Below are 27,016 nucleotides of genomic sequence, written 5' to 3'. Positions count from 1 at the left end.
TCCAGCCGCTGGGAAGAGCCTGCGTGAGAACCGGCTCCTTCCCACGCCTGCCCCGCCGCTCCCGCCGCCCTTTCCCGGGGTGACGGCCGGGTCGCTGCTCGGATCCGCAGGGATCCAGGGGGATGCTGGATCCGCAGGGATCCATCGGGCAGCGCAGCCCCGCGGTTCTGTTCTCCGAGGGCAGGGAGAACCAGCGCTGATGCCCGTTGGTGCCTGGGTGTCCGCATGGGACCCTCCAGCTGCGTTATCCAGCCCTGCAGAGCCCGGGGTGGGACGAGGGATGCCCCCTTCCCGGGACAAACCCGCCACGGAGCAGCTGAGCTGTTGGCTCCGGAGCCAGGGTCCACCCCGGAGCCCTGGGACGTGCTGTGCAGCACAGGCACTGCCACCCCCCCCACTGATCCTGCTGCAGAGCATCCAGGGACTGCTCCAGGAGACGCCTGGCCTGGCCCCTGGGGGCCCAGTGTGGTGCTGGGCTGTACTGAGAGGGGACAAGCACCCCCAGTGAGACCATGGGGGTGCCAGGGTGGTGTCTTGCCTGCACCAAGCAGGGATTGAGCTCCCCCTTCCCCCTGGACAGAGGGGGAACACGCTGCCAGTGAGGCTCCAGTGCCAGGATGGATGTGGGAGGCAGTGGGGACCCTCCCAGCACTGCCTGGCAGGAATGGCTGAGCCCGGGGACAGGGCTGGAGCCTCGGCACCATGTGCCCTCCTGCTGGGAGATGGGATGGGGCCATGCCGGTGTCCGCAGGCAGGAAATCCTTCCCCTCTCTGTTTTCCAAGCTCCACTAGCCCTGAATTATCCCCCACAACATCCAGTTTCCACACAGACCCAGCAGGCAGCGGGATGGCTGGACATGCTTTCCCGTGGATGTTTCCTAACCTCCACGCCTGTGTCAGCCCAGCACCTCCCAGTTTCCACCAGCAGCTGGTAGGAGGTTGTCCTTGGCTTTACCCTCTGCTCCTGATGTGCTGCTGCCCTCAGAGCTACCTCGAGCCTCTCCAAGCGCAGGGATGTCCTGGGACAGGCTCCCAGCAGTGTCTCTGGGATGGACCAGGCTGCCAGGGCCAAACCCAGCACAGCAGCATCAGGGCAGGGCCAGCCCAGGTTGGGCTGGGGGCTGCCAGGGGCCAGGGAGGGCAGGAATGGGGCCATGCCGGTGTCCACAGGCAGGAAATCCTTCCCCTCTGTTTTCCAAGCTCCCCAGGAGCGTGAGCCAGCCCTGGTGTCACAGTACGTGCTCAGGAGTGACCCGGGGCAGAGTCCAGAGGCACAGCCAGGGCAGGGGAAAGGAGGTGGAGCACTAAAACCTTTCAGAGCAGGAGCAGCTGAGGAGATCCCTGAAAACTCAACAAGATCTAGTGAGAAAGGAAGAAAATTCAAGACAAGTTTTGTCCTAGGCTGACTGCTCTGTTTGCTACCACAGGTAGGATGACTTGATCCTTGGGGGTGGGACAGGGAGAATCAGAGCTGAGGATGGGGAAATGGGGGCTGAGAATGGGGGAAATTGGGGCAGCACATGCTGGGAGCACCAGGAAGGCTCCTCCAGCACTGCCATCTCTGAGCATGATCAGACCAAGCCCAGCCTGGAAGTTTGTACTAAATGTTTACAAGGGTTCAAAAAAGGGGTACAAAAAGGTCAAAGCCACACTCATCTCTCCTCCCAGGGAGCAGGTAGAAGCGCTGCCCTCCAGACTCCCCTCCCCAGAATCCTCCCCTCCTCAGCTGCCCCAAATGCCTGACACACTGCTTAGGCCCAGCCCTCAGGAATCCCGACATATTCACAGTGCTCTGCTCCATGTGCCTGGAGGAGCCAATCCCAGGGGAAAACCTCCTTGCTGGAGGTCACAGTACAGAAAGGATCAGGGCTCTGGGCTGTTCCCCACACAGGGAATGCCCACAAATGGTCCATGAATGCCCAGGGAGACTTCCACAGCCATGGAAAAACAATCTGAGGAGCAGCTCCCCGCATGCCCTGAGCCTCCAGGAGCCAGGGCTGGGCAGGCAGGGACAGGGAAGGACCGAGAGCTGCCAGCCAGGGCTGCACGTTCACATGGGGTAGTTGAGAACAACGTCCTGCTTGGCCAGTTCCAGCAACATGGGGTCGTCGAAGAACTTGCTGATGCTCACGTCCTCACTCAGGCCCTGTGGGGTAACACAAGGCCAGGGTTACTCCCCACACAGCCACTCCACGGAGATTCCACCTAAAAGCCCTCGTGTCCTGCAGTAAGATAAACTTTTGGGCTCCAGAGGAGGCATGAGGTGCTTTTCTGCAGCTTGAAGGCATCTAACACCCCTCAGGAGGCTGTGAACGTGCAGTTGCTGAGCGTATCTACCACCTCACTGCCCTCCCATGGGGGAGCTTGATTCCTTCTGCTCCCTCTGTGGCCCTGGGAGCCCCTCCAGCCCCTCAGTCCAGCTCAGAAACCAGTTCCTGCTTTTTCTGCAGGACAAGGGGGATAAACCAGGCCACTGAGGAGTCAGAGAGGCTGGGGAGGGAGTGGGGCTCAGTGGAGGCCGTAGGATCCTGGTTTGGGCCGGAGTCACAGATGGGACTCCCACAGGCACTGAGAGGCAGCACTGGGGAAGCCCTGGGAACACATCAGAGCACTCTGGGAACACAGAGGGGACGTGGCACACTCAAGGGACAACACTGCAACAGCTCAGCTGCTGGGCCAGAGGGACACTGCAGGGATTGCTCCCAGACGTACCTTCCTGCGCCGGGTCTTGATCATGAACTCCCGGGCCAGGTGAGGGGCCGGCTGCGGCTCCAGCGGCCGGATCACGATGCTCTTGTCCAAGGGGTCCCCAGGCACAATCTGGAACACAGGGCCAGGACATGAGAGTGCTGTTGGAGCTGGTTCAACCTCCTGGAGACTCCAAACTGCAACAGGAAACACCCCTGGGCCCTGCAGACATCCCCAACATCCCTTCTGTTCTCCTGGCACACACAAACTCATGTCACTGCTGGTGTTCATGCCTGGGGGAAGTCACTTAATACAGTGTTGAAAATCCAAGCCAAGGACATGTCCCACCTTTCCCAGGGGCTGGTGTAGCATAAGACCCCTAAAATAACCAGCCCAGCCCATGTGGGTCTCAGTCAGCACAACTCTCTCCACAAACCAGGCGTGTTTGTTCTTTCAGAGCTCAGCCTCGGGCTTTCACATCTTGACCTTTAGGCTCAGCCCGCAGCTGCTGCTCCCACCTGGCTGTACCCAAGTCACTGTGCACCTCACAGCAGTGGCTCCCACAGGACCTGACTTGTCCCAGACACAGAACTGACCACAGAACAGCATTTCGTCCCAAATTTTGTTTTCTACAGGTTTAAAACACCTTCTGTGAGAGGCAAAGCTCAAATGTGGCACCTCATGTCTTACAGCAGATCAGTGAATCTGACCCCTGCTCCAAGGCTCCTGCTCCCCAGGCTGCAGACTGCATCCAAACATTCCCTCCTCCTCAGGAGGATTCCTCTCCCTGGGCACTCCAGGACCCTGGCTCTCAGCCAGCAGCAGCATTTGGTGCTCCCTTGTTAGGACAAGGTGTGATGGGACTTGGAACAAAGCCCTGGCAGACATGGAACAGCTGGTGCACAAACCCTCCCCAAAATCCTCTGAGAAAACTCTCCAGAGATGTTGTCCTGCCCTGTGTGAGCTCTGGCACTGACAGCACCTACCTGGTACCTGATCCTACCTGCCCCTCTTCCCTGTTTCCCCAGGACATGGACTCACCTGCCAGTGGTGGAAGACAGACAGGGAGAAGGCTTGTCCCTGCGTGTGGGTCCTCAAGTCGGTCTCAAACCCGAAGGAGTCAATGGCTGGGATGAAGGCTTTGATGGTGTAGAGAGGGGAGCCCGGGATCGGAGCATCCTGTGTCACGTGGCCTCTGCAAACGTGTCAAAAGATTGGTCTTCCTAAGTGTCACAGAACTGGGAATGGTCTGGGTGGGAAGGGACCTTAAATCCTATTCCATTCCACTCCTGCCATGGGCAGGTTACTCCAAGCCCCATCCAACCTGGCCTTGGACACTTCCAGGGCTGAGGCAGCCACAGCTTCTCTGGGCAACCTGTGCCAGGTTGCCCCACCCTCACAGGAAAGAATTCCTTCCCACTATCCCACCTAACCCTGCCCTCTGGCACTGGGAAGCCATCCCCCCTTGTCCTGTCCCTCCAGGCCCTTGTCCAAAGTCCCTCCCTAGCTCTCTTGGAGCCCCTTTAGGCACTGGAAAGGGTTCTAAGGTCCCCCTGAAGCCTTCTTTTCCCCAGGTTGAACCACCCCAGCTCTCCTAGCCTGTTCTTACAGGGAAATTGCTCCAGCCCTCTGAGCATCTTTGTGGCCTCCTCTGGACCTGCTTGAGCAGGTCCATGTCCTTCCTGTGCTGGGGGCCCAGAGCTGAGCACAGTGCTCCTGGTGGGGAGCACATCCCTTTGTGTATTCTCTCCTCTGACACTCAGGAAGAACCAGGCACAACCCACAGGCTGTGTGTGATCCCAGACATCCCCCCCCACACAGCTGGGATCAGTCAGGAAGCTTCCAGCTGTCACTTCGTGCACACTTTGCCCTCACTTCACAAGCAGTGCCAGGACTGTGGGAGTCTCCAACAACCCAGCTCCCAAAGCTGCAGCTCTGCAGCACTCCAGGGGATGGGAGCAGCTCACCTGCGCCGGGCCAGCACCGTGTACACGGCGGACACGCAGTCGGCGGGGGCCTGCACCTCCACGAAGTAATAGGGCTCCATCAGACGAGGGGTGGCCTGTGAGGAGACAGGGACACGACCCACTGAGCCTCCAGCACCACCAGCACAGCTCAAGCAAGACTCAGGGACTGGCATTCTTTGGTCAAACCCAGCGCCTGACCAGGGATTGCAGGGCTCCTGCTGCCCTGTGGACGCCCAAACCAACGTCATGGACACTGAATGGAGCTTTTCTCCTTCTGGTCATGAGTCATACACTTCCCTCTCCCTCATGCCAGGCAGGAGCAGGGAGGGGAGAGCGAGGAGATGCACACCAGCTTCCACCCAGGCTGGAACGTGACCACTCATAGTGCAGCCCTTCAAGGGCACTGGAGATGTTACTGGATGGGTGAGTCAGTCTAAACCAGCACCCCCGGGGCAGGAGCCCAGCCCAGCCCAGCCCAGCCCATCACACCCAGCAAAGCCTCACCATGAGGAAGGCAGAGTACACGACCCTGCGAGCCGTGGGGATGATCTGCCCCCCGCCCCTGTGCAGGGGCTCCTGCGCAATCACCGCGTCCAGGATCTTGAACTTCACGTTGCGGATCACTGTGAAGGGACAAGTGACACAGGGTGACCTGGGGGGATGTCCTCTGCCAGCACCAACTGCATCTCAACATGCCCCAACGCCCAGAGACACCAGCAGTTCTCCTAAATTTAACTCCAGCAGGGAAAGCACGACCACGTCGTAACGCTGCATGTCATAGAATCATGGAATGGTTTGGGTTGGGAGGGACATTAAAGCCCACCCAGTCCCACCCCCTGCCATTTGCAGGGACACCTTCCACTAGCCCAGGCTGCTCCAAGCCCCGTCCAACCTGGCCTTGGACACCTGAACGCTCAGAGATTAAATTCTTAATCAATCCTGTCATTAGTTCCACTTCCCCACAGGTCCCACTTACATTCATCACAGAGGGGCCCTTCCCTGGTCCCCCACTGGAAGCCCTGCACGATGCTGTCCTTCACTGAGCCCAGAAGGGACTTGTCCACCTACAGACAGACAGACAGACAGCTTCAGAAACCAAACCTGCACCAGAAGCAGTAACAGCCAGACCCCAGTTAAAAGCCAGTTCCTAAAAGAGCAGCAATGTTCCCCTGTACCCTCAGTGTCCACTCCTCGCTCTCACAGCTCAGGACCATCAACTTCAGAGCTTGGCACCCCAGAGCTATAGATTAAGGGTCCATATTTTGGTGCCCCTGAAAGGCAGGCCCATTAGCTGACAAGTTTTAAGACATTGGCCCAAACAGCAACACCTGAAAAATAACAGCTGTGGTGGGGAAAGTGCAGCAGGTCTGAGCTGTGGCAAACAATGAGCAGCCCAACTGCACCAGGGCCTTGCTGGAAGTTCTGGGAGGAGTGGGAACCTCCTGGCACCACGGGACAAAGGTCTCACTGAAGCATGACCCCCCCTCACCTCTGAGGGCAGTGTGTCATCTACCAGGATGTTTGGGCCAGTGGCATCCGGCCCAAAGGCCCAGATGGAACGGGCAGCCAGCAAATCCCAGTCGTACTTGGTCTGGAAGAATTCACCCAGCTTCTTCCTGATAGAAAAACAAGGGAAGAAACTGTAGGAAACAAGTATCTGACTTGCACTCATAATGTATTTGCAACCCTGCTCCCTTCAGTAATAAAATGGTCTCAGCTTTTACCTGGAACAGTCCATTTCCTGGGGCAGGGATGCTCATGGACAGGCTGGCAGCAATACCAAACAGGATCCCTGCCTGACACCGTGCACCCTGTAGATCCCAGCATTCCCTTTTTTCCCCAGTTATTTGCATCTAGATGGATTCCTGCTCTCCCAGATCAGTCATACCTGTTCCACGTTATCTGCACCACTTCGTTCTCAATGTCCTCTGCCAGTCCCTTCTCCAGGGGCTCAGCGATCATGGTGATCTTGTTCCTGAGGAGAGACAGTCCCAGTGAGGCCAGAGAGCGATGGGAATGGAGCTACTGGGAGGATCAGGCACTGGCAGCCCCTCAGGACAAGAAAGACGTTGAGGGGCTGGAGCGTGTCCAGGGAAGGGAATGGAGCTGGGGAAGGGGCTGGAGCAGCAGGAGCAGCTGAGGGAGCTGGGGGGGCTCAGCCTGGAGAAAAGGAGGCTCAGGGGGGACCTTCTGGCTCTGCAACCCCCTGACAGGAGAGGAGAGTCAGGGGAGGGTCAGGCTCTGCTCCCAGGGAACAAGGGACAGGAGGAGAGGGAACGGCCTCAAGCTGTGCCAGGGGAGGGTCAGGTTGGATACTGGGGAAAATTTCTTCACAGAAAAGGTTGCAAAGCCCTTGCACAGGCTGCCCAGGGCAGTGGTGGAGTCTCCATCCCTGGAAGTGCTCAAAAAATGTGTGGATGTGTCACTTGAGGACATGGTTTAATGGTGAACATGGTGGTGCTGCTACATTGACTGTTGGACTTGATCATCTTAGAGGGCTTTTCCAGCCTTACTGATTCCATGATTCTGGGGCTCTACAACTGCCCCTGCCTCCAGCACAGTTGGGCTGATGAAACCATACGTGCCTGTTGCTGTCACTGTCTCCTTGTAAACACAGACCAAGTGCTCAAGAACCCCCAACACCAGTAACCTGTCCCCAGCACAGGTCATTCCATGTATCCAGAACTGGAAGGTGTCCCTGCCCTTAGCAGGGCTTGGAACTGGATGGACTGTAAGGTCCCTTCCAACCCAAACCATCCTGTGATTCTATGAAGACTGGAACCCCTCTGTTCCCAGAAATCAGGCTGCCAACCATGGAGAGAGTATCAGAATAAAGGAGGGCAAGAAGAACCAGAAACCATGGGGGAACAGAGGAAAGCCATCTTCAGCAGATCTTGATTTCCCTGAAAATTCAAGCATGAAAATGTCCCATGCTCTCACATCTCCAAGGGCCCAGGGCATCACCAGGAAGGCACAAATCCAAGATTAAGTATGGACACGAGAAGACAAAGCTTTCACTCATGAAATTGTTTGGGGAGTTACTGAAGGCAGCACTGGGCTCTGTGGCAGCTGCTCCCAGGACAACTCCCAGTCTGGGAAACACCCACAGAACTGCTGAGAAGGTGAGACAGGTAAGAAAGAGGATGTGGACCTGTATTCCCTCCATTCTGAGAGCTCCCACACAGCACAGGAACACCCCTGGGACTCCAGTGTGTTCCTGAGTTCAGCTCAGCTGGACACTTGTGTGGACAACAGCCAGAGGGAACAGCCCCCCTGCAGGGGATGGACCCTCCCTCTGCCCCCCTCACCCACAGCCTCTTACTTCTTGTTGGGGGTCTCAGCAAAGCACTTCAGGGAGGACGTTTCCACCACTGTCTCACAGAATGTCACCACTGGATCGGCCACCTGGAACAACAGGTGTGTTTTCAGTCCTTTTTTGTTTGTAAAGAGACTGTTTGAAAGCCCTGAACACCTACAAGAAAAAACTGGTTCACCTGGCAGTGTTTTGTGCATGAACCACTGAGGCTTCACAGGCAGCTTCACTAATTCCTTCACTCAAATGAGACAGGAAGATTTAAACCTGATTCCAGGCACGAAAAATTCTGCTCAATTTATTTATTTGGTGCTAACCAAGCAATGGTTGAGGCACAGGAAAAGGCTGGATTATGGAAAACTCTTCTCTAAGACAATTTTCAGTCTCTCAATCCCATTGGTGTGACAGTCAGGCTGTAAGAGGCACTTCTGCACCCCAACAGCCCTTTTCTTTTTTCCCTTTTACAGGGATGTGACAAAATCCATGTTGTATGTTCAGGTAGGTTCATTTTCCCATCCTTCTGAGACAGGGGAACAAAGCCCTGGTTTTCCAGGGTTTCCAGCTGGGAAAAGCCCCTCTCTCATGCCCTCACCTTGATGTCAATCTCGGAATACATCTTGCGCAGGTCGTGCATCACACAGTCCAGGTACAGCTCTCCTGTCCCCAGGATCACGTGCTCCCCAGACTCTTCCACCTGGAAGAGAAGAGAGGGCTTCAGCTGACAACATTCCTGCTCACAGCTCCTGCCTCCCAGGCTCCTACTCAAGCCTGAGGAACGATCAGCTGGTTGGGATCAGAGCATCCTAAGGAAAGCTCCTGCAGCCTTTCCCAGCAGGAAGTGCTGCAGAAAGCTGCTTCCCTGGCACAGGGGTGTTTTTCTGCTGGATTTATACTTTCCTGCTATTTCCACATAATTTATGAGATCAACATGCAACAGCATGAAAAGACCCACAACAAACATAACAACCCACAGTAAAAAATTAACTACTTTTAAGATCAGCCCAGAAGTTGCCCCCACCACAGGCTGGAAACAGTCACACAGAGAATCACGGAACAGCCAGGGCTGGAAGGGACCCCTGGAGATCATTTAGTCCAACCACCCCCAGCAGTACCTTAGTTGTAAGGGAGGGGTAACTCTTGTTGACTTTCCTGAGACCATCCAGCATTTTGGGGAGCTCTGAGGGGTTCACTGGCTCCACTGCTATTTTGATAACAGAGGTGGTGTTGAACTTCAAGGGTCGGAAGATCTGAGCCTGGAACCAGAGAGGACAAAGAGCTGAAAGTGCATCACAGAAGCCCACAGGGTTGGACACAGCTGCTCCCTGTCCCTCAGTGGCTCTTGTGCCTCAGCATCAGGGCCACGAGGATTCTTCAGCCTCGCCAGGGGAGCTTTTGGGATGCCCTCCATCACCCTGCCTCCCTGGAAGGCTGGGCAATGCCAGCCATGCAGGTACCTCCTCATTGCCCCGGGGCTCTGTCACGGTCGCTGTCTTCACGATGGGCTGGTCCACACCCTCGATCAGCACCCAGTTGCCAGCAGGAACCCTGTTCACCTCAATGTGATACCTGCAAGGCAGGAGAGCACCACTGCAGCCTCAGGCCTTCCAGTGCCCTCCTCCTCCCCCCTGTCCCTGCAGCTCTCCCTGCCTCCCAGCCCCTCACCTGACTCCAGGGGACTCCCCTCCCCAGTCAGCCCCTTGCCAGAGCTTTCCATACCTCGCTACCGAGATCCAGAGGCGTCCGACGGTGCAGATCTGGGAATCCTCCTCATCTTCCAGGGTGTAGTTTTCTCCAAGGACCTTCACAGGCTGTCCAGCGTGAATGGTGCCACTGAGCACCCTGCCAAAGGCGTGGAACTGGACACCATCATCAGTGCTGTACATTTTTGTTGTGTGACACATCAAGGGACCCTTCCCGTGACAGAGAGAGAGAGAAATGAGCCTCTTCCAAAGCACAGACAAGAAACACACACAGACCTGGCAGGACTGGACTTTGATGATCCTTGTGGGTCCCTTCCAACTCAGGATATTCTATGATTCCACGATTTGTGTATAAAAGGGATTAATGGGCTGGAATTTAGGAATACTTCTTTTGATTTGCCAATTCTTTCATTTCTTCCCACTGGAGGCCCTACATCTCCTTGCCCTGTGTGGAAACCCCTGGAACGACCTTGGTGGACTGTTCTGGAGCTCCCATTCCTCCTCCTGCAGAGCAGCAAACGGTTGTTGGGACAAAGCCACGAGGAGAAATGTCACCTGCTGGCCTGCAAACCCACCCAGGCAGAGCACCTGAGCCCCCACAGACCACAGCCCCCAGTCCCACAAGGTCACTCCACCCTGGTGATGTGGTGACAGTCACCAATGTGGAGTGTTATGTGGATAATCACAACTCATTAAAATAAGAGACTCATTTTCTCTGCAGACATCAGAGCAAAAGTCTCAGGCAAACTCCTCCCTCAGCTGCCGGCGTTGGTGGCTCCAGACAACTCCGAGTGACAGCTCAGTGCAAGCTGTTTGAGGAGGAAGGTTTTGCAGGGCTTTCAGAGGAAAGGTGCTGACTAACTAATGCAGGGTTATTTTTATCAGCACAGTTCAGATCAGTTTTCTCAGCTTGGGAAGAGAATCAAACTTCAAGGAAAAGGGACAAAAAGGCAACAAAAGGACACAAAACCACCCTGCAGCTCTCCCACGTGCTCTGGAGTCCTGACCTAGTCCTGTTCTTCTCTGAATGCTGTCAAACAATTCCCTCTCTCCAGGGCTGCCCTGGTAGGCAGCTGAAGCTCCTCGGAGTGAGGAGATTTGTGCCAGTGTCAGATGAGAGGTTTCAGAGTGCTGTGAGTGAAATCTGTGCAGATGGCTGGCTGGGAGGCAGCTGCCCTGTGAGGGCAGGGAGAGTAGGGCCTGTTTGCCTTGGGTTTGGACACTCAAAATAAACACAAGTTTCCTTACGTCGGGGTCACATTCACTCATGGCCTCGCCCAGGTCCGAGTCCACGCCGCCGGTGTAGGTGTGCTCGATCTTCGTCTTGGCCCCCACCTTCGGGGAGGGGATGTGCTGCACACACATGTCCACGAAGCCTGGAACAGGGACACTTGGTGAGGACAGGATTAACCAGTGTGGAGGAAAGAAATAGATCCCACAAGCACAAGGCAAAGCCGCTGTGACCACAGCGCACCCACAGCAGTGGGGAGAGGTGAGCGGTATCCTGTGGGCAGGTGGTTTAATGGTTTATATTTGGAAAGCTCAGCAGGGTCTGTGCAAGTGAGCACCCCGTGGCCAAAATATAGCCCTTAACTGTTGGTGGGAGGTATTGGGGTACAGGGAAGATTGTGGAGGGGAAGACAAACAGCTTTTACCTGTGAACTCCCCAAAGAACTTCTTGCAAACCAGCCGCAGGAGGGGCCGAATGTTCAGCTTCAATTCCTCTTTGGTCAGGTGGATGCCAAGTTCATCCAGGGTCCTGGGCAGGGTCGTGTCCACATCCCCCACCACCTGCAAGACAAGAAGCCCCACTCTCACTTCAGTGGGGGGATCCAAGCCAGTAACTCCCAGGTGCAGGTTCACACATCACCCACAGGGATCTGGACCTGCACTGGTTTAGAGCTCACACGAGAGCCAGATGGGTCAAATCACAGGATCATGGAATCATTAAGGTTGGAAAAGCCCTATATATACACAACCACTAGACCAAGTCCACCACTAATCCATGTGCCCAAGTACCACATCTACATATTTTTGGAACACTTCCAGGGATGGGGACTCCACCACTGCCCTGGGCAGCCTGTGCCAATGCCTAATCACCCTTTTGGTGAAGAAATTTTCCCCAATATCCAACCTAACCCTCCCCTGGCACAGCTTGAGGCTGTTTTCTCTTGTGCTGTCCCTTGTTCCCTGGGAGCAGAGCTCCCAGGCTCCCCCCTCCAGTCAGGGAGCTGCAGAGCCAGAGGGTCCCCCCTGAGCCTCCTTTTCTCCAGGCTGAGCCCCCCCAGCTCCCTCAGCTGCTCCTCATCAGACTTGTGCTCCAAGTCTTTGCTCCAAGTCCAAGCACTACCACTTGGCTGCTATCAGGGCACACCAGGAACACTAAGGGCAGTTCCATTTACTGCAAATACGGGGCTGCATTTGCAAGGAACAATTGTTATGGAGTTTGTCACTGCTGCTCTGCACCCCCAAATCAGCCCTCGTGAAGATCACGCTGCAGAACGGGACAGAAGAGTCCCACAGGCACCAAACTTGCCACCCAGTGCCCAGGCCCTGACTGCTCCTGGCTGGAGAAAGAGAGAAAAGACAGGAGAAAGAACTACCACATACCTGAGCCAAGATCTTGTACAGGGGCTCCAGAATAAACTCCACAAAGCTGCGCTGGGAACTGCTCGTCGGGGCCTTTTTGGTGAACTTGCGGCTGTTGGAGACCAGGGGAGACATGAGGAGCAAGAACTGCAGCCTGGAACCACCCCTACACGGCCTCTGCTCCTGCCAGGTTATCCTCTTCTCCCTCCTGAGCCCCAGGAAACTGCCAGGGCCAGGTTTACTCCAAACAAAGGCCAGAGGAGCCTCTCTGCTCCTGCTTATGGGATTCAGGAGGACCACATGGATTCACACCAGGCAGGAGGTCTGACTCAACCCTTCCGGATAGTACTGCATCACAGGATCAGGTTGGAATGACCTTGGGTGGTCATCTAGTCCACATTTTACAGGGAAAGAGGGAAAAACCCAGGAAAAGAGTAACAGACATTCAAACAGGGTTCTTACGTCTTCGGGTTGAAGTAGATGTCACCCCAAAGCCGCTTGGCAAACTCCTGATAATTGATGTCTCCTAAAGGGAAAAAGCAAATGGCAGAATCAGATGTATTTCTCTCAGCTTGGAAATCTTTACTTTTTGGCTTTTAAAACAGCCCTGAGGATTCGATTTAATGAACTGATGCTGGTGAGTGAACGCCAGGTCCCAATTCTGAGTGAAAGATTAAGCCCTGACCTGGGGAGACCAGGCAGAGGTGAGGAGAAACAGCCCACTGAGGATGTCCCCAGCAGCCCAGGGACATTGAAGTTCACAGACTGGAACACTCCAGCTCTCTCAGCTACCCAGGAGGTCAGAGCTGAGGAGCACTGGCTGCCAGACACTGCGCTGCAGGAGCCCAGCCACATCTGCTGCACTTCCAAACGGGAACGCTGTGACTGACACTGCAGTGCCAAGGTGCTGGGCTGCCCTCCACCCCTCAGGCTCAGCACCAGCATTTTCTGTCCTGCTGAACATCTCCAGGTTCCTCTCTCTTTCTCAGCCAAACACCCAGTGCTGAGGGAACAGAGCAGTGCTGGCTGTCACGGTGAATTTACAAATAACAGGACACGGTGAAAACCTACAGCAGTTTCCAAACAAGCTTTGGCTGTGGGCAGATGTGTGAGCACAAGGAATTTTATGGTGGCTGTTATTTGGACACTTAAACCGCTCTAACTCCTGTCAGCTGATGTGTGGTGGCTGCACACACAATCCCTGATGACCAGAATCCAATATTCCCGACTTCAAGTACCCCACCAGCTCCTTCTTGCCCCACATGAGTGGCATCTCCTGCTGACTGTGCTCTTCTCAGCCCCCCCACAGATGGGATCTCATCCCAGCAGGCTCTGAGTTAACGCTGTGACACCCAGGGAGCTCATTTACTGCTCCAAACTCCCTGGCAGTCCTGACACTCCGGTCCCTGACCTCTACAACTTCATCCTCCCTCAGGCCAATTTCTTTGCAGGAGCTGGGCCAGCTGCTTTACAACCTCCTTCTTCCCCCCCTCACGGCTCCTACAGATCCCTGAATTCCCCAGTGGGAGACTTCAAAAACCTGGGCTGTGCAGCTGCTCGTGCCAGCACAGAGCCCACTGCTCCACACAGCAGATTGCCCTGAGTGGGCACCTGGGGAGCAGGAAATTACATCAAAGACAGAAAAAGACAGTTTCTTAAAAAAGAATGAGGGCAAGAGTGCAAAACCTTGTGGGCCAAGCTTGTGCCCAGCTGCAGCCGAGTCTCAGACTCCGGAGAGTTTTGGGAAAAGGCAGGAAGAGCTTAACTGCTTCTCTCCTGAGCTGCTGATAAGGAGGCAAAGCACGACTCACACACCTGCCTTCAACTGCCAGAGCAGGGCTTGTTATTCCTGCTTTAGGGTATGTATAAAATCTTGGCTTCTCACTCAAGAAACATTTATCAGGAGAAAATACCCAGCTAAAACTGTATTTCTGCTTTCTGCCCTCCAAGGCTCAGCTCTGCAGTTCCTCCCATGTCCCAGCAATTCCCGAACACAAACACTGGCCATCTCCGTGCTGGGAAAGCTGCAGGGCTCAGAAAACCTCAACAAAAAAAGGTTGGGGAATGAGATTTGAAGTGCACCAGGTTTCTGGATAATCCTCACCATATGTGTCTGCATAAATCTTTGCAAAAGACCCCAGCGTGAAGCAGATGCTGTACTGCGAGCTGGAGAAACACACGTTCCCCAGAAGGGGAGACAGCACCAGGTTCTCGTCAGTGGAATACATGCTGAGAGGAGGAAAACAAACCCAAATCAATGTTATGAACCAAAGGAGACACTCCAACCCACCTCCCACACCCAACAGCAGTATGTGACAGGCAGGGTTCCTGCATTGCCAAGCAGCATCTTTAAGCTGCAGCTCGTTCGCCATCGGAATTTCAGGGTCAGGAACATTTTCTGCCTAGAAACTTGAAAGCATTAATGTGCAAAGATTTAAAGATCCTGGAACTAAAAAGTTACCAGCACAAGTGCTTTGGATTTTTTTGTCTGGGGGAGGTTTTCTTTCCCTAAAAAAAGCATCCAAGTTGGTCAACCAAGTAAGGGAAAAGATAATACAAGGACAGAATTTAATCAAAACAGTTTTAATGAGCTCAGGGGCAAGCCAGGATGAATTACCCTCCTCCCAGCTGCCTGATGCCACCACACACCGAACAGAGACAAGCCAGGAAGCCCATGTGCAAATCCACATACATTTGAAGGGCAGAAGGTTGTTAAAGAAATTCCCTGGATGCAGAATATACGGAAATGATGCATGGCTACCAAAATGTCCCTCCCTTCCCTGAGCAGGGCTGGCAAGGAGATTTGATTATATCAGTATCATATCTTTGTTCAGGGGTGGGAACAGCAAGCCCTCCTGGTTTTTTAGCAAATATTTAGGAGCTTTGAGACACCTCAACCTCCAGTTTGGGATACAATCTGGATAATTTCTGGATAATTTGAGATATTTGGGAACACAGAAGCTCACTGCTCTGTCCCTACTTCTTAATGGAGGACAAATAAAATGGGGGGGAAATGAAATCCCATGAAGCTTGTCAGGAAGAGCCTATCCTCCCTAATTCAACATATTGGCTGAAATAAATTTCCAATGGTTCTTCCTGCCCCATTTTCTCTGATTCAACGTATCAAGAGACAAACTAATGGGTTTTCAGGCACACACAGAGAGAAGCACCTGCAGTGGGACAGGGACACAAACCCCCTCACCTGATGAGACCATTAACTTCATCTACAATGTGTCTGAGTTTGTAATAAGCATCTGTTGGGGGCAGTTTGAGCTCCAGGATGAGCCGGTCGATCTTGTTGATGCACACGGTCACCGCCAACCTCTCCTGCACCGCGTGCTTGATCAGCCGCTCCGTGTTCAGCATCACCTGCAGGGAACAACCAGCTCAGAGCCCCAGGAAAGCCTCCATGAAATGCTATCTGGGGCGTGAGGGGCAGCCAGTGACCCCTACACTGCTGCCAGGCTGCAGAAAAGCCCAGGCTCAGCCACCAGCGATCAGCTAATCCTCCTGAAGCTCAGAGATAGCTGCTGACCCAACTGAATTCCTTGAATCCAAGCCTGTGGACATCTCTGGTATAAATAACCTGCTCAGTTTTAGGTATCATGGGGATGGAGATGCACACAAGTTGAGTAATCAGCCTACAGGCCACACGAATCACATCAGCCTGGACACAGGAGCCAGAGGCGTCACTGCCTGTTTGGACGGAAAACTCACTTCCCAACCCGTCCTCCAAAAAACCTTCACCCCGGCAAGCTGAACCCAACCCAGGCCTTCATGCTAAGGCAGGAGCAGAGACTCCAGAGAAGAGATGCTGAGGATCACCCCTAGGAGAAGCTGGCACTCACCCCCTCAGCTGCATCGATGAAGAGCACGACGCCGTCCGAGATGCGAAGGCCGGCTGTGACCTCGTCGGAAAAATTGACATGACCTTCAAAACCACAGAGAGGTGGTGAGTGGAGGCAGAGAAAGCCTTGATGCAGCAGCACAGAGGGTGGGAAGCTCTGCAGATTCCTGTGGTTGCTGGTACCCAGAGAGGTAGAACAGAGATGGCTTCCTCTCCAGACAGGACCCGGGAGCGGCTGCCAGAGCTCCCCACGGGGATTCAACTTCAGCTTTAATGCTTTTTTTTGAGAATATCCACAACAACTTGTTTAACAGGCACTTTTCCTCACATTTGTTACTGTTTTTCTCACAGCTCTTTGCAAGTACTTCAGGAAAAGGAGGAAGATTTCTCCTCAGCAAAGACAACAGATGCCTCTCCCTGCAGCCTCCTCCTCCTGCTCTAGCCTCCCTCAGCCTGAGCTGTAGCTCAGCAGATGTGTCCCAAGACCCTCTTTCCTAAAGTTTCTTAAAACAAGTTGATCTGTGATTATGTTCCCTCCAGAGGAGCCTGTCAGAGGCTCAAGGGAATTTGCTGAGTCTTGCTGTGGGGCAACAGCATTTGAGCAAAGCACAATCCCACTGCAACACCAGGAAAAGCCAATTTACCTGTGCTGTTTGTATTCTGGAGTGAAACACCCTTTCAGCCTCATCAGCCCTCAATCAGGCCAGCTAATCACAAACACAGGCCTGACTTATTCCTGCCCATGGCAGGGGGTTGCGACTAGATGGTCTTTAAGGTCTCTTAACCCCAAACCACGCTGTGACTGTGTGACTAAGGGCCAGCTGCAGTTGTTACTGCTGGAAGTGACTTCAGAGGAATGAACTCAGCTAAAGGCTCAGGACCAGGCTGGAATCAGCTATAAAAAATACAAAACAAAGCCAAGTGGTTCCCAAAGCAGGATTTTCAGGATTGCACAATCACCTGGGGTGTCAATGATGTTGAAGAGAAAAGATTTTCCTTTGGTGTCTGGCAGAACAATCGTCACTGGGGTGCTCTTGATCCCCACTCCCCTCTGAAACACAGGAAAGCAGGATTAGCAGGTCAAAAGTAAATACAGTGATCACCGTGTGCAGATGTAGAAGGTGACCAAGCAAAAATCAGAAAGATGGAAGGAAGTTAACATCCATCCAGGACATGCTGTTACTCCCAGGGGAGGAATAACAACGTCAGATCACTGCAGTACCCAGCCCAGCTGCCCCACTTGTACTGGTTCATACTGGTGAGCCACCACTGCACTGATGCCAGCTGAGGAGGCACAATATGCAACACCAGACACAGAATGTGCATGTTTGTCTGTGCTTTCACCCTCTGCTGCTGCCAAGTTACACCTCAAAGTGCAAGACTTGATCACACTGAGCATAAAGTAGAGCGTTAAGATGAAGAGAAAAAAATGCTTCCTAGGATTGTTCTGGTCATGACACAAAATAAACCTCCCACTCATGTCCAACCACGTGGAGCCAGCTAAGGAAAAGGAGGAGAAATGTATTTATTTTGAAACAGTTTTTCTCCTCATCCGTAACTGCTGCAAACCTCTTCCCCCTCTTTCTCTCAAAGCAAGTAAGAGTTACCCACATGCTGGGGTGACTCTGCTGTAGGTTTAACATTACACAGTTTATAAATCATCCATGGAGACGAGGGTTGTGGGAAATGGAAGAAAGCTGGACCAGGGATCTTACTGAGGCAAACAAGAGGAGCAGATAAAGAAAATAACCAAAATGTGAAAAGCACAAAAAGGTGTTAAAATAGACAAGAAAACTGCCTACTGTAACTGAGTAAAGCATGAGGCAACTGGATAAAATCGCTGCAAGACCACTCACCTCTTGCTCTGTGAACAATATATCAGTGTAGCAGAGCTGCAAAGGCAAAACAAGAGTCAGAACATCACATTTTGGTCTCAAATAATAAATCTGAAGCAGGACACACAGTAACTCGGACACACAGTTAAGGTGGTAAGTGACAGGCAGAGGTAGGACTGAGCTCTGGCTTTCCAGTCCTACATTCCAGTCCCTGAATCACCTTGTCCCCAGGCACATGGGATGTAAAAGCCTCCCTCAGGGTGCAAAAGCCACCCCATCCCTGCTCCCAGGGCAGGGCAGGAACAGAGCAGGAGCTCACTCACATCCTGGTCATAGCGCTTCCGGATCTCCGGGTGCGTCTGTTCTATCAGGCAGTCGACAAAACATGTCTGGGAAAGAGAAGGGAAAGGAGGTGACTCCACTCAGACAGGGACAAACACAACCCCAGCCCTCCTGCAGCAGCACAGAGAACCTTGGGCACGTTATTGTAAAACCTACAGATTTAACCTACGAGAAAACCTACAGATTTCACAAGGGCCTGGAGGGATGGGACAAGGGGGAATGGCTTTAAGCTGAAGAAGGGCAGGGTTAGATGGGATATTGGGAAGGAATTCTTCTCTGTGAGGGTGGGGAGGCCCTGGCACAGGTTGCCCAGAGAAGCTGTGGCTGCCCCTGGATCCCTGGAAGTGTCCAAGGCCAGGTTGGATGGGGCTTGGAACGACCTGGGCTAGTGGAAGGTGTCCCTGCCCATGGCAGGGGTGGGACTGGATGGGCTTTAAGGTCCTTCCCACCCAAACCATTCCATGATCCTATAAGCGAATCAGCAAGAGGAGAAGAAGGTGCTGCTGTGGACAGATGGCAAAGCAAACAACAGAGAGGTCACCATTACTATCACTACACTTTGGATGTTCCCAGTACCTTGCCGTGGTGCAGGTGCCCACACAGAGTCACATTCCGGATCAGCTCCGAGTTGTCCATGAGATCTGCCAGGAAACTGGGGGAACAAAACACAAAAGACTGTTGGAGGCTCCTGCCGTGTCTAAGAAAAGCAGGTGCCATCTCAGCCACGCTTTCCATCCACGGTGCCCCCTGAATCCTCGCCAAACTCCCATCCCGCCGGTGCCCTGCGGGGGAAGAATCCCACTTCCCAGATGGGGAGGACAAGAGAGTTGGAGTCCCAGACAGATGGCAGTGGGTGGGAGGAGACGGAGCCGGCAAAGCTGCCAGCGATGGAATATTATTGAATATTTTTCTTCTCTTCCAGTCAGTGCTGGAGCAAAAGTCACATCCATGCACTCAGATGATGAAGCATTTCCACTCAAACCGTGGCAGGCAGTCAAGTAAATCACTGTGCTGGATAACAAGCACCCCACAGAGCTTTGGAAGCAGCCAGGGGGTCCACAGGCCATTAATTCTGATTTTCAGGTCTTAAAACAGTGACATTCCAGGGACTCAAGGAAACAGCAACGGAATTTAAGTCTTTTTGGAACCAGCAACCAAGCTGGGTAATGATGGGCCAAGTCACTTCTGCAGGGATCCTGGCCAAAAGATAATTGAGAGCCTAAATTGCCAACCCTAAAAAATAATGGGAGGCTATAAAACATGCAGCCACTGCCACAGGCCCGCAGAGAATAAGTGCTGTCAAATCACCTCCTTTTTAAACAGATTAAGTTTTCACTGATGCAGTAGACTTCTTAACGTAAAACATTTCGATTAAGAGCTAAAAAATACAGAAATCAATACTAACCCTGATTAAAAGCTTGCTAATTGGTATGAAAATAAGGCTGAATGGGAAATCGATACCCAACTCGCAGGTTTCTGGCAACGTCCCACAAGGAATTTCTCTGGGCCCCATCCTAACCATTTATATCAACAAACAGGGCCAAAAGGAATTAATTACAAATGGGATGAACAGCTCACACAGGGAGCAGGGAATCAGTGGATAATGACTGAGCCAAAGGAACTGCTGAGGAAAACCAGCCCCAGCAGCTCTTGGGCTCTGCTCTGGTTCTGCTGAATCCCCCTGGGCACCGAAAACAGCAGGGATGGACCCTCCCAAAACAGCTCTGGGAATTCCTGAGTGAGCACCAGCTCCAGGAACATCCTGTTCCCTCTGAAAAACAAGAAGCTGCTGGATGCCAAGCAGAGGGACTGCTCACACTGGGGCTGCTGCTCAGCCGTTCCTGTTTCTGGGATCCACACAGAGAGACCATTAAAACCTGGGAAAAGCTCTGACTGGCCATGAAGTGGCACATGGAGAGATGAGCCCAAGGACACTCCCACAGCTCCATCTGCTCATCCCAAACAGGGACAGCACAAACACACTGCAGCAGGGGACACGGACCCTCCACCCACCACAGCACTCAAAAACGCTGATGCCAAGATCAGATTTTTAATAGAAAAAGCAAATTATGTTTGTTGTTCCACATCAAACTTGTATGAGATGTTATCTTTAAGTTAGTTTGAATTTTTTTCCAGAGATTTTCTCCCAGTCCTGGTGTCCCAGGGGCTGCTTTGGGGTACAACCAGCAGGCACCACCACGCCCACGGTCCTGGTGACCTGCACAGAGCTCTGCACTCACCCACCAGCATAAGAATTCCCAGTGGGAGCTCCTCCAGGATAGATGGGGTCTGATTTGAGACTGGGATCAACCTAAAATGTCCCAATATGACGTGTGCCACATGAATATTTAACAGGTTGCCCAGAGAAGCTGTGGCTGCCCCTTGGCCCCTGGAAGTGTCCAAGGCCAGGTTGGACGGGGCTTGGAGCAACCTGGGCTGGTGGAAGGTGTCCCTGCCCATGGCAGGGGGTGGAACTGGATGGGCTTTAAGGTCCCTTCCATGTCAAACCATTCCATAAGTATTTCCTGAGCCACAAGAGGCTCTGACTATGGAACTTTATCTCAACCTTGAGATGAGATTCCCCCTCTGTGTCTGAGCCCTGCCCTGTGCTGGGGAGGGAAAACGTCTGGGAAATGGTCTGTCCTGCTTTTCCTTCCTCTTGTCCTTGGTTCAGAACCCAGGAAGCAGCTGCTGGGGCCAGTCAGACACCAAGCCAGAGCCCTCCAAAAATCTGCCACCCCTCCCAGCCTAGAGCAGGACCCCTCAGGGCAGGGGGGACCAGCAGTGGTGACAGCTCGAGCTGACCCCCCCAGCACTCACTCCATCTCATAGACAGTGACTGGCAGCGTCTGCTCCATCAGGGAGAACTTCTTGGTCTTCACGGGCTTAATAATGGGCTCTGAAACAAGAGAAAGAACAACAAACTGCACCCAGAGCCCCCAAACCAGGAACAACCTCCAGGAACAGGGAGTTTTGCCATCAACCCCCCAGTTTTCCAGCTGACAGATTCTCTTTATCAAAGCAGCTGCAGGAGAGGGTCACTGCAGGGCCCTTCCAACACAAATATTCCAGTGTAAAGGGATCAAAGAAGATGACTTAAATGTATTTAACTTCTCCTTAAACATCTTTCAAGTCTCTGCTGATTGCTGCTTTTCTTTTTGGGATTTGGAACAACCACGAGAGCCCAAACCTGCACACACCAGACAAACAGGAGTCTGTGTGTGTTCCTGGGGGCTCCAAAGGGGCAGCACAGAAGAGAAACCCATTTCTCTCCCTCCCCACTCACCAGTGAGTGGCTGTGTGTCCTCCTCCTGCACGATGGTCTCCACCTCAGGCCCGTACACCTCCTCAGCTGTGGGGTAGTACTTCTTGTCCTCGTGGAGTACCACCTCCATGCCAGGGTGCTCCTCGTCGTGCTCCCCCATGTCATCGTCGTCATCATCATCCTCCAGCTGCAAACAGGGCCCACCCTCAGCTCAACCCCAGCCAGGGACCCACAGCACCTCACAGAGGTGCCCTGGGAGCAGCTCCTGGGAGAGCAGCACAGCCCTTCCTCAGGAAAATGAACAGCCCCTGGGCTTGCAGAGACACCGGCACAGGCAGGGACTCCAACGCCAGCTCACACACAACACAACACCCCCCCATCCCACACAGACCCACAGGAGATGGGAACTACCTCCTCCTTCCCCCCGTGGCTCAGCCCCTTTGCTCCCCCCACCCTCCTCCTGCCCCCCTGGTGTCCCTGGGGTCTCTCTCTGCCTCCCCCCGGGGGGATCTGGCTTCTGATGCAGCCTCAGCTTCTGAGAAGACCCCGAAAGGGACAGGGAACCTCCCCGGGACTGGCACCACCACTCAAACACAGGCCGGCTGCAGGAGCTCCCAGTCCCCACCGTGACCCCAGCGGGACCTTTGCCTTCCCCTTCACCCCGGGCACACATCTGGTGAGTCCTTTAAACCCCAGCCCCACCCCGACCCCGGGGACGAGATCCCAGCCCCGCGGCCGGGCCACCCCCCCTCACCTCATCCAGGTCCTTGGCCTCCCGGCCCAGCTCATCATCGTCATCGTCCGAGTCCAGCTCGGGCCCGATGTAGTTCCCGAACTCGTCGTACAGGTCGGTGTCCATGCTGGGGGCGGGGGGCGGTGACCGAGTGCCCGCCCGCAGGGCCCGCGCCCGCACCGGGGCACCGGCCCTGGGCCTGCCTCTGACCCCGCTCCGACCCGCTCCCTCCCCACCCCGAGCCCCCCGCTACCGGTCCCTCCCCTCTCTCTCCCTCACCCGTCCCCGCTCCCGCTCCCTTCCCGTCCTCGTTCCCTCACCCGTTCCCTGTCCCTCTCTCTCTCTCCCCCTCACCCGTTCCCGTCCTCGTTCCCGCTTCCTTTCCCTTTCCCGTTCCCTCTCCCACTCCTTTTCCCGTTCCCTCTCCCGTTCCCTTTCCCGTCCCCTCTCCCGTTCCCTTTCCCGTCCCCGTTCCCTCTCTCCCCCTCACCCGTCCCGGTCCCGCTCTCGCCGGCGCCGCCGCTACCGAAGGCCCCTTGGGCTGCCCGCGCCGCCTGTCACGACTGAGCCTCCCGCGCCCTCCGGCGGCGCCGGGCCCGCGGGGGAAGCACGGAGGTCGGGCCCGTTTCGGTTCGGGTTCGGTTCGGGCTCGGTCCCGGCGTGTCCGGGGACCGCGGGCCGGGCGGGGCCGCGCGGGGCGGCGGGGCCGGGTCTGTCAGGCGCGGCCGGGGCAGCCCCGGGGGGCCTCACGCGGCCCCGGCGCTGTGGAGGCGGGAGCGGGGCCGGGACTGTCGCGATAGAGCGGCCCTGGGCCCGGGGGGCCTCGGCACCCAGCGGGACTGTCGCGATAGAGCGGCCCTGGGGCCGGGGGGCCTCGGCACCCAGCGGGACTGTCGCGATAGAGCGGCCCTGGGGCCGGGGGGCCTCGGCACCCGGCGGGGCTGTCGCGACAGTGAGGGGCTCCGGGGCCGCAGTTGTGTCGGGGCCTGTCGCGATAGGAGCGGGGCTTCCCCATTGCCGCCCACGTGCGTGGCCTTGAGGGCTCACTCACAGTGGGAGTGGAGTCCCCAAGGCCGGACTGTCGCGATAAGAGCGGGATCCGTGGGGCCAGTCCCGGCAGGGCTGGGGTCGTTCAGACCATCCCCGGCAGGGCTGTCGCGATAGTGGGGTGCCCTAGGCCATCCCCACAGGGCTGTCGCGACAGGAGGGTCCCCGTGCCCGGTGCGCCGTGCCCGTGCTCCCGGGATGGATCCCGGGATGGATCCCGGGGCCGCTCTCCCGGCCCTGCAGCGGGAGCTGCGGGCGGCGCTGGCCGAGGACGAGCGGCGGCAGCGGGAGGGCGAGGCCAAGCTGAGGGCGCTGCTCCAGGGCGTCCCCGACTATCGCGACTTCAGGTGCGGGGGGAGCTCGTCCTGGGGGGCTCCGGGAACTCGGAGCTGCTCCGGGGGGGCCCGAGGCAGGAGTGGCTGGGCAGCAGTCCCGGGATCCCGGGAACGGCCTCGGGATCCCAGGAACGACCCGGCTCCGAGGACAATCGGTTGTGGTTCAGATTTGTCCCCAAATCTCGGGTGGCCCCGTGTGGGCTGAGCTCGGTCCCTGCTCCGGGACTGGTCTCTGTGGTGCCCGGTTGTGGCCCAGCACTGGGAAGGGGCTGTCCCCTCTCCAGGACACTGTTCCCTGTCCCCATTCCCACTCCAAGCCCCTCCTCTCTCCCCACACCCCTCAGGCCCTGCTGGGGCTGCAGAAACAGAAGGTTGTGACAGGAGGGTTGTGACATGTCCCCTGTCCCCTGCCCAGCCTGTCCCTGCTCCCAGTCCCGTCACTGCTCTGTCCAGGGTGTTGGAAGCAGGTTGGGATGGCAAGGCTGCTCCACGGGGAGCAGTGCCAGGCAATCCCAGTGCCCACCAAACTCCTGGAGGTTCAGCTGGGACTTCCAGTGTCCGTCAACATCCTGGATGTCCTGTAGATCCATGTGGGACTCCCAGACCCCACTGAACTCCTGGATGTCCTATAGAGCCATGTGGGACTCCCAAACCCCACTGAAGTCCTAGATCCCATACAGATCTGTCTGGCGACTCCCTGTCCCTTGACATCCACAGGTGGATCCAGGATTTTTACCACATTTTGTAGGACCAGATCAAATTCCATTCATGGATTCACCTGCACTCAGTCACTGCCTGATCCTTGAGAGGCAGGAAAGCATTTTAAAGTGGCTTTTTCTATCCCAAACACTTGCCAGTCCCCATAACAGGATTCCCAGGGAATTTTAAGCTGGTTTGTCCTTGTATTGATAAGGCCCTGCTCCTGCAGCCTGTCCAGTGCCTCAGGATGGAAGTAACTCGGAGCCTCAGAGTGTTTTCTCTTGCCCCCTGTCCCTCCCATTCCTGTTCCCTGCAGGAACATCGTGTTGGCCTCACATCTGAAGCCTCTGGAGAAGAAGGACAGGCTGGGGCAGAGGAGGAATGTGTTGTGGAATCCCTGTGCAGCCCCAGCCAATGCATCACCTGCCCACACTGAGGAGATCCCAGAGGTGAGGGGGAGACTCCGGGGCCTCCTCCACAGCTGGAAATGGCTTGGGAACAGTCTGGGTGTTAGTTGGAATGTAGGAGTTACTCAGGGACTGTGAGCCAGCCCTCCCAGACCCTGGAACATCAGGGTTTGGATCCCCACAGGGTTGGGCTGGGCCCCCCCAGGAAGAGTCAGCTCCATCCCTGTGGGAATGGCAGCTGGACAGCCTGGGCCCAGAGCTCCCAGTGCCTCCCACGGTCTGCAGGAACAATGGGGGAGCAGAGCCCTCCCAGCCCACACTCCTGCAACCCAGAGATGTGCATCAGGATCCTCCCTGGAACAGCCTCTGGCTGAGCACACCCAGTGCTTCCTCAGAATCCCAGAATCCCAGCTGGGGTTGGAAGGGACCTCTGGAGATCACCCAGTCCAGCCCCCCTGCCAAGGCAGGGTCACCTGGAGCAGGTGCCACAGGAACATGTCTAGGTAGGTTTGGAATGTCTTCATGACCTCCCTGGGCAACTGTTCCAGTGCTCTGCCACCTCCATGGAAAGAAGCTCCTCATGTTGAGGTGGAACTTGTGTTTTGGTTTATGCCACTGCTCCTCATCCTCACCCACAGTTTAATGATCCACAGCATGGAAAAGGGCCGGTTTGGGTTAATCCTGCTGGCTGGACAGCAGGTCTGGTTGGGGTCAGGATCACTCCACAACCGTCTGTGTTCACACCAGGTGTCACATCTCATCCACCTTTCCCTTCTGCCCCTGGAGTTCCCAGGTTTCTCTGGGCTCGAGGCACCTGGCATTTCCTTGTCTTCTCGTTTTCCCCCTCGGCAGCTCCTTGTGCCACCAAAGCCCCTGTGAGAAACATCTTTGGCTGATTGGGGCGGGGGGACCAAAGCCTTTGAGGGGAAACAAAGCAAAAGGACCTGAGTGACTCCTTTTTCCTTCAGGAGCTGAATCAGCTGCCTGGAACGGCTGCAGAATTCCACAGGGATTGGCGCAGGTGCCTGAAGAGCGGGACAGAGAAATACCGGTTTCTGCTGGAGCTGGGAGGGGAGGCCTTGGGCAGGATCTTCCGGGCTGACGTGGGCTTTGGCCTCCTGGGGGAATTCCTGAGGGTGCTGGCAGAGAACTTCCATCCTGGAGACGGGGCTGCCGTCCTGGAGATCCTGCAGGGCCTGGCGGGCACCCGGCGCTTCGGGCTGAACGTGGAGCTCCTGAGCCAGGCGGAGAAGGAGAGCGGCCGGGATCTGTTCAGGAAGCTGCAGGGCCTGAGCAGGGATTGCTGGGCTGCCGAAAAGCCAGGCCAGGAGGCAGGGAGGGAACCTCACGCCATGGACACCCACTCGGAAAAGGAAGACGAGGAGGAAAGGATGGTGGTGGAGCTGATGAAGTGTTTCCAGCTCGGCTGAGGGGGTTCAGGGGCTAAAAGAGGCTCAGAAGAGACTCAAGGCCTGACCTTGGCATCACCCAGAGCACGAGTTCTGCACAAATAAAGTTCAGTTCCCGAGCTGTGGTGCTGTGGTCTCTGGGCAGGGTGTCCTCACTGATGGGGATGGGAGAGTCTCTTGGATGAGGAGAAAACCAAGGGAAGGAAAACATTGCTGGGTAGTGAAGGAAAAACCTAAACCCAGATAGTCCCTTCCCTTTTCCACCTGTGTCCATGGTCACTCAGGGGATTTAGGAGATGTAATCAATGCCAGTGACAACTGTCAGGTCCTTTTTGTTCCAAAACCCAATCCAGCAAACGGCAGATTCACCCTGGCAGACAAGAACCACCCAACACCTGGTGACAGGATCCATCCCTGAGGCCTGACGTGTGAATGTTGGGCTTTGTGGCACCTCTCTTGGGGACATCTGTGTCCCTGCACTCTGCTGTGGTGCCATTCCTTCTGCCTTTCCTGGTCCGTGGGCGTGTGGTGTGACCTGACCTGCCAACAGCTGAGCTGAGGGGCTGTGGGGATCAAACATGGGCTTCATCATCATCATATCTTCATCCTCACCCACCTGGGCTGCCACTGCTGGTGGGCGCTCAGGAACCTGGCCAGGCTGGAGCATCTCCCCCACGGGGCACTTGGATCATCCTCCCTTTGGAAGTTTCCAATGCTTTGGCCACCACCAGTCGATCTCTGCCAGCCCCTGCTCACCCTGCCCTCGGGCAAGAGCAGGACACCGAGGACTGATGTGGGAAACTCCCTGTTTTGGCACAGCTTAGTGGGGACAGGGGGGAT

The 27,016-nt window shown here is 55.3% G+C and overlaps 2 protein-coding genes across 3 annotated transcripts; one reads left to right on the top strand and one right to left on the bottom strand.

Annotated features, from left to right (window-relative positions):
- Positions 1 to 1,590: 1,590 nt before the first annotated feature.
- On the bottom strand, positions 1,591 to 22,859 carry EFTUD2 (elongation factor Tu GTP binding domain containing 2). 2 transcript variants are annotated; one of them, XM_027711909.2, is made up of 28 exons: positions 22,770 to 22,859; positions 22,301 to 22,406; positions 21,568 to 21,733; positions 21,102 to 21,180; positions 18,858 to 18,933; positions 18,263 to 18,328; positions 17,961 to 17,996; positions 17,065 to 17,155; positions 16,106 to 16,188; positions 15,460 to 15,626; positions 14,362 to 14,486; positions 12,720 to 12,783; positions 12,279 to 12,369; positions 11,324 to 11,459; positions 10,917 to 11,044; positions 9,685 to 9,878; positions 9,423 to 9,534; positions 9,081 to 9,221; positions 8,561 to 8,662; positions 7,978 to 8,060; positions 6,544 to 6,630; positions 6,145 to 6,271; positions 5,632 to 5,719; positions 5,160 to 5,278; positions 4,656 to 4,750; positions 3,730 to 3,883; positions 2,713 to 2,820; positions 1,591 to 2,146 (listed from the first exon to the last, which is right to left on the bottom strand). In XM_027711909.2, the coding sequence occupies exons 2-28, from the start codon at positions 22,403 to 22,405 to the stop codon at positions 2,051 to 2,053; spliced, it is 2,919 nt and encodes a 972-aa protein (XP_027567710.1). In that variant the 5' UTR covers position 22,406; positions 22,770 to 22,859; the 3' UTR covers positions 1,591 to 2,050. The 2 variants fall into 2 exon arrangements, with proteins under 2 accessions (XP_027567710.1, XP_039239960.1); XM_039384026.1 differs by lacking the exon at positions 22,770 to 22,859 and adding an exon at positions 22,634 to 22,657.
- Positions 22,860 to 22,997: 138 nt separating this feature from the next.
- Positions 22,998 to 26,295, top strand: CCDC103 (coiled-coil domain containing 103). Its single transcript, XM_039384027.1, has 3 exons — positions 22,998 to 23,673; positions 24,677 to 24,809; positions 25,736 to 26,295. The coding sequence occupies exons 1-3, from the start codon at positions 23,525 to 23,527 to the stop codon at positions 26,195 to 26,197; spliced, it is 744 nt and encodes a 247-aa protein (XP_039239961.1). The 5' UTR covers positions 22,998 to 23,524; the 3' UTR covers positions 26,198 to 26,295.
- The last annotated feature ends 721 nt before the right edge of the window (positions 26,296 to 27,016 follow it).

Source organism: Pipra filicauda, unplaced genomic scaffold (genome assembly GCF_003945595.2).
Source record: "Pipra filicauda isolate LSUMZ 115617 unplaced genomic scaffold, ASM394559v2 scaffold336_size1087642_pilon, whole genome shotgun sequence".
Lineage (NCBI taxonomy): Eukaryota > Metazoa > Chordata > Aves > Passeriformes > Pipridae > Pipra > Pipra filicauda.
Note: the sequence above shows the minus strand (reverse complement) of the source record. Positions and strands in the feature narration are given on the sequence as shown.

Excerpts from the sequence above, each read along its gene's own strand:
- EFTUD2 (XM_027711909.2), bottom strand. The coding sequence starts at position 22,405 with ATGGACACCGACCTGTACGACGAGTTCGGGAACTACATCGGGCCCGAG. Across the intron at positions 5,720-6,144 it reads ATGACACACTGCCCTCAGAG|GTGGACAAGTCCCTTCTGGG; the intron begins GTGAGGGGGGGT and ends GTCTGTCTGTAG. Across the intron at positions 2,147-2,712 it reads TCAAGACCCGGCGCAGGAAG|GGCCTGAGTGAGGACGTGAG; the intron begins GTACGTCTGGGA and ends GTTACCCCACAG.
- CCDC103 (XM_039384027.1), top strand. The coding sequence starts at position 23,525 with ATGGATCCCGGGATGGATCCCGGGGCCGCTCTCCCGGCCCTGCAGCGG. Across the intron at positions 23,674-24,676 it reads CCCGACTATCGCGACTTCAG|GAACATCGTGTTGGCCTCAC; the intron begins GTGCGGGGGGAG and ends TGTTCCCTGCAG. Across the intron at positions 24,810-25,735 it reads ACACTGAGGAGATCCCAGAG|GAGCTGAATCAGCTGCCTGG; the intron begins GTGAGGGGGAGA and ends TTTTTCCTTCAG.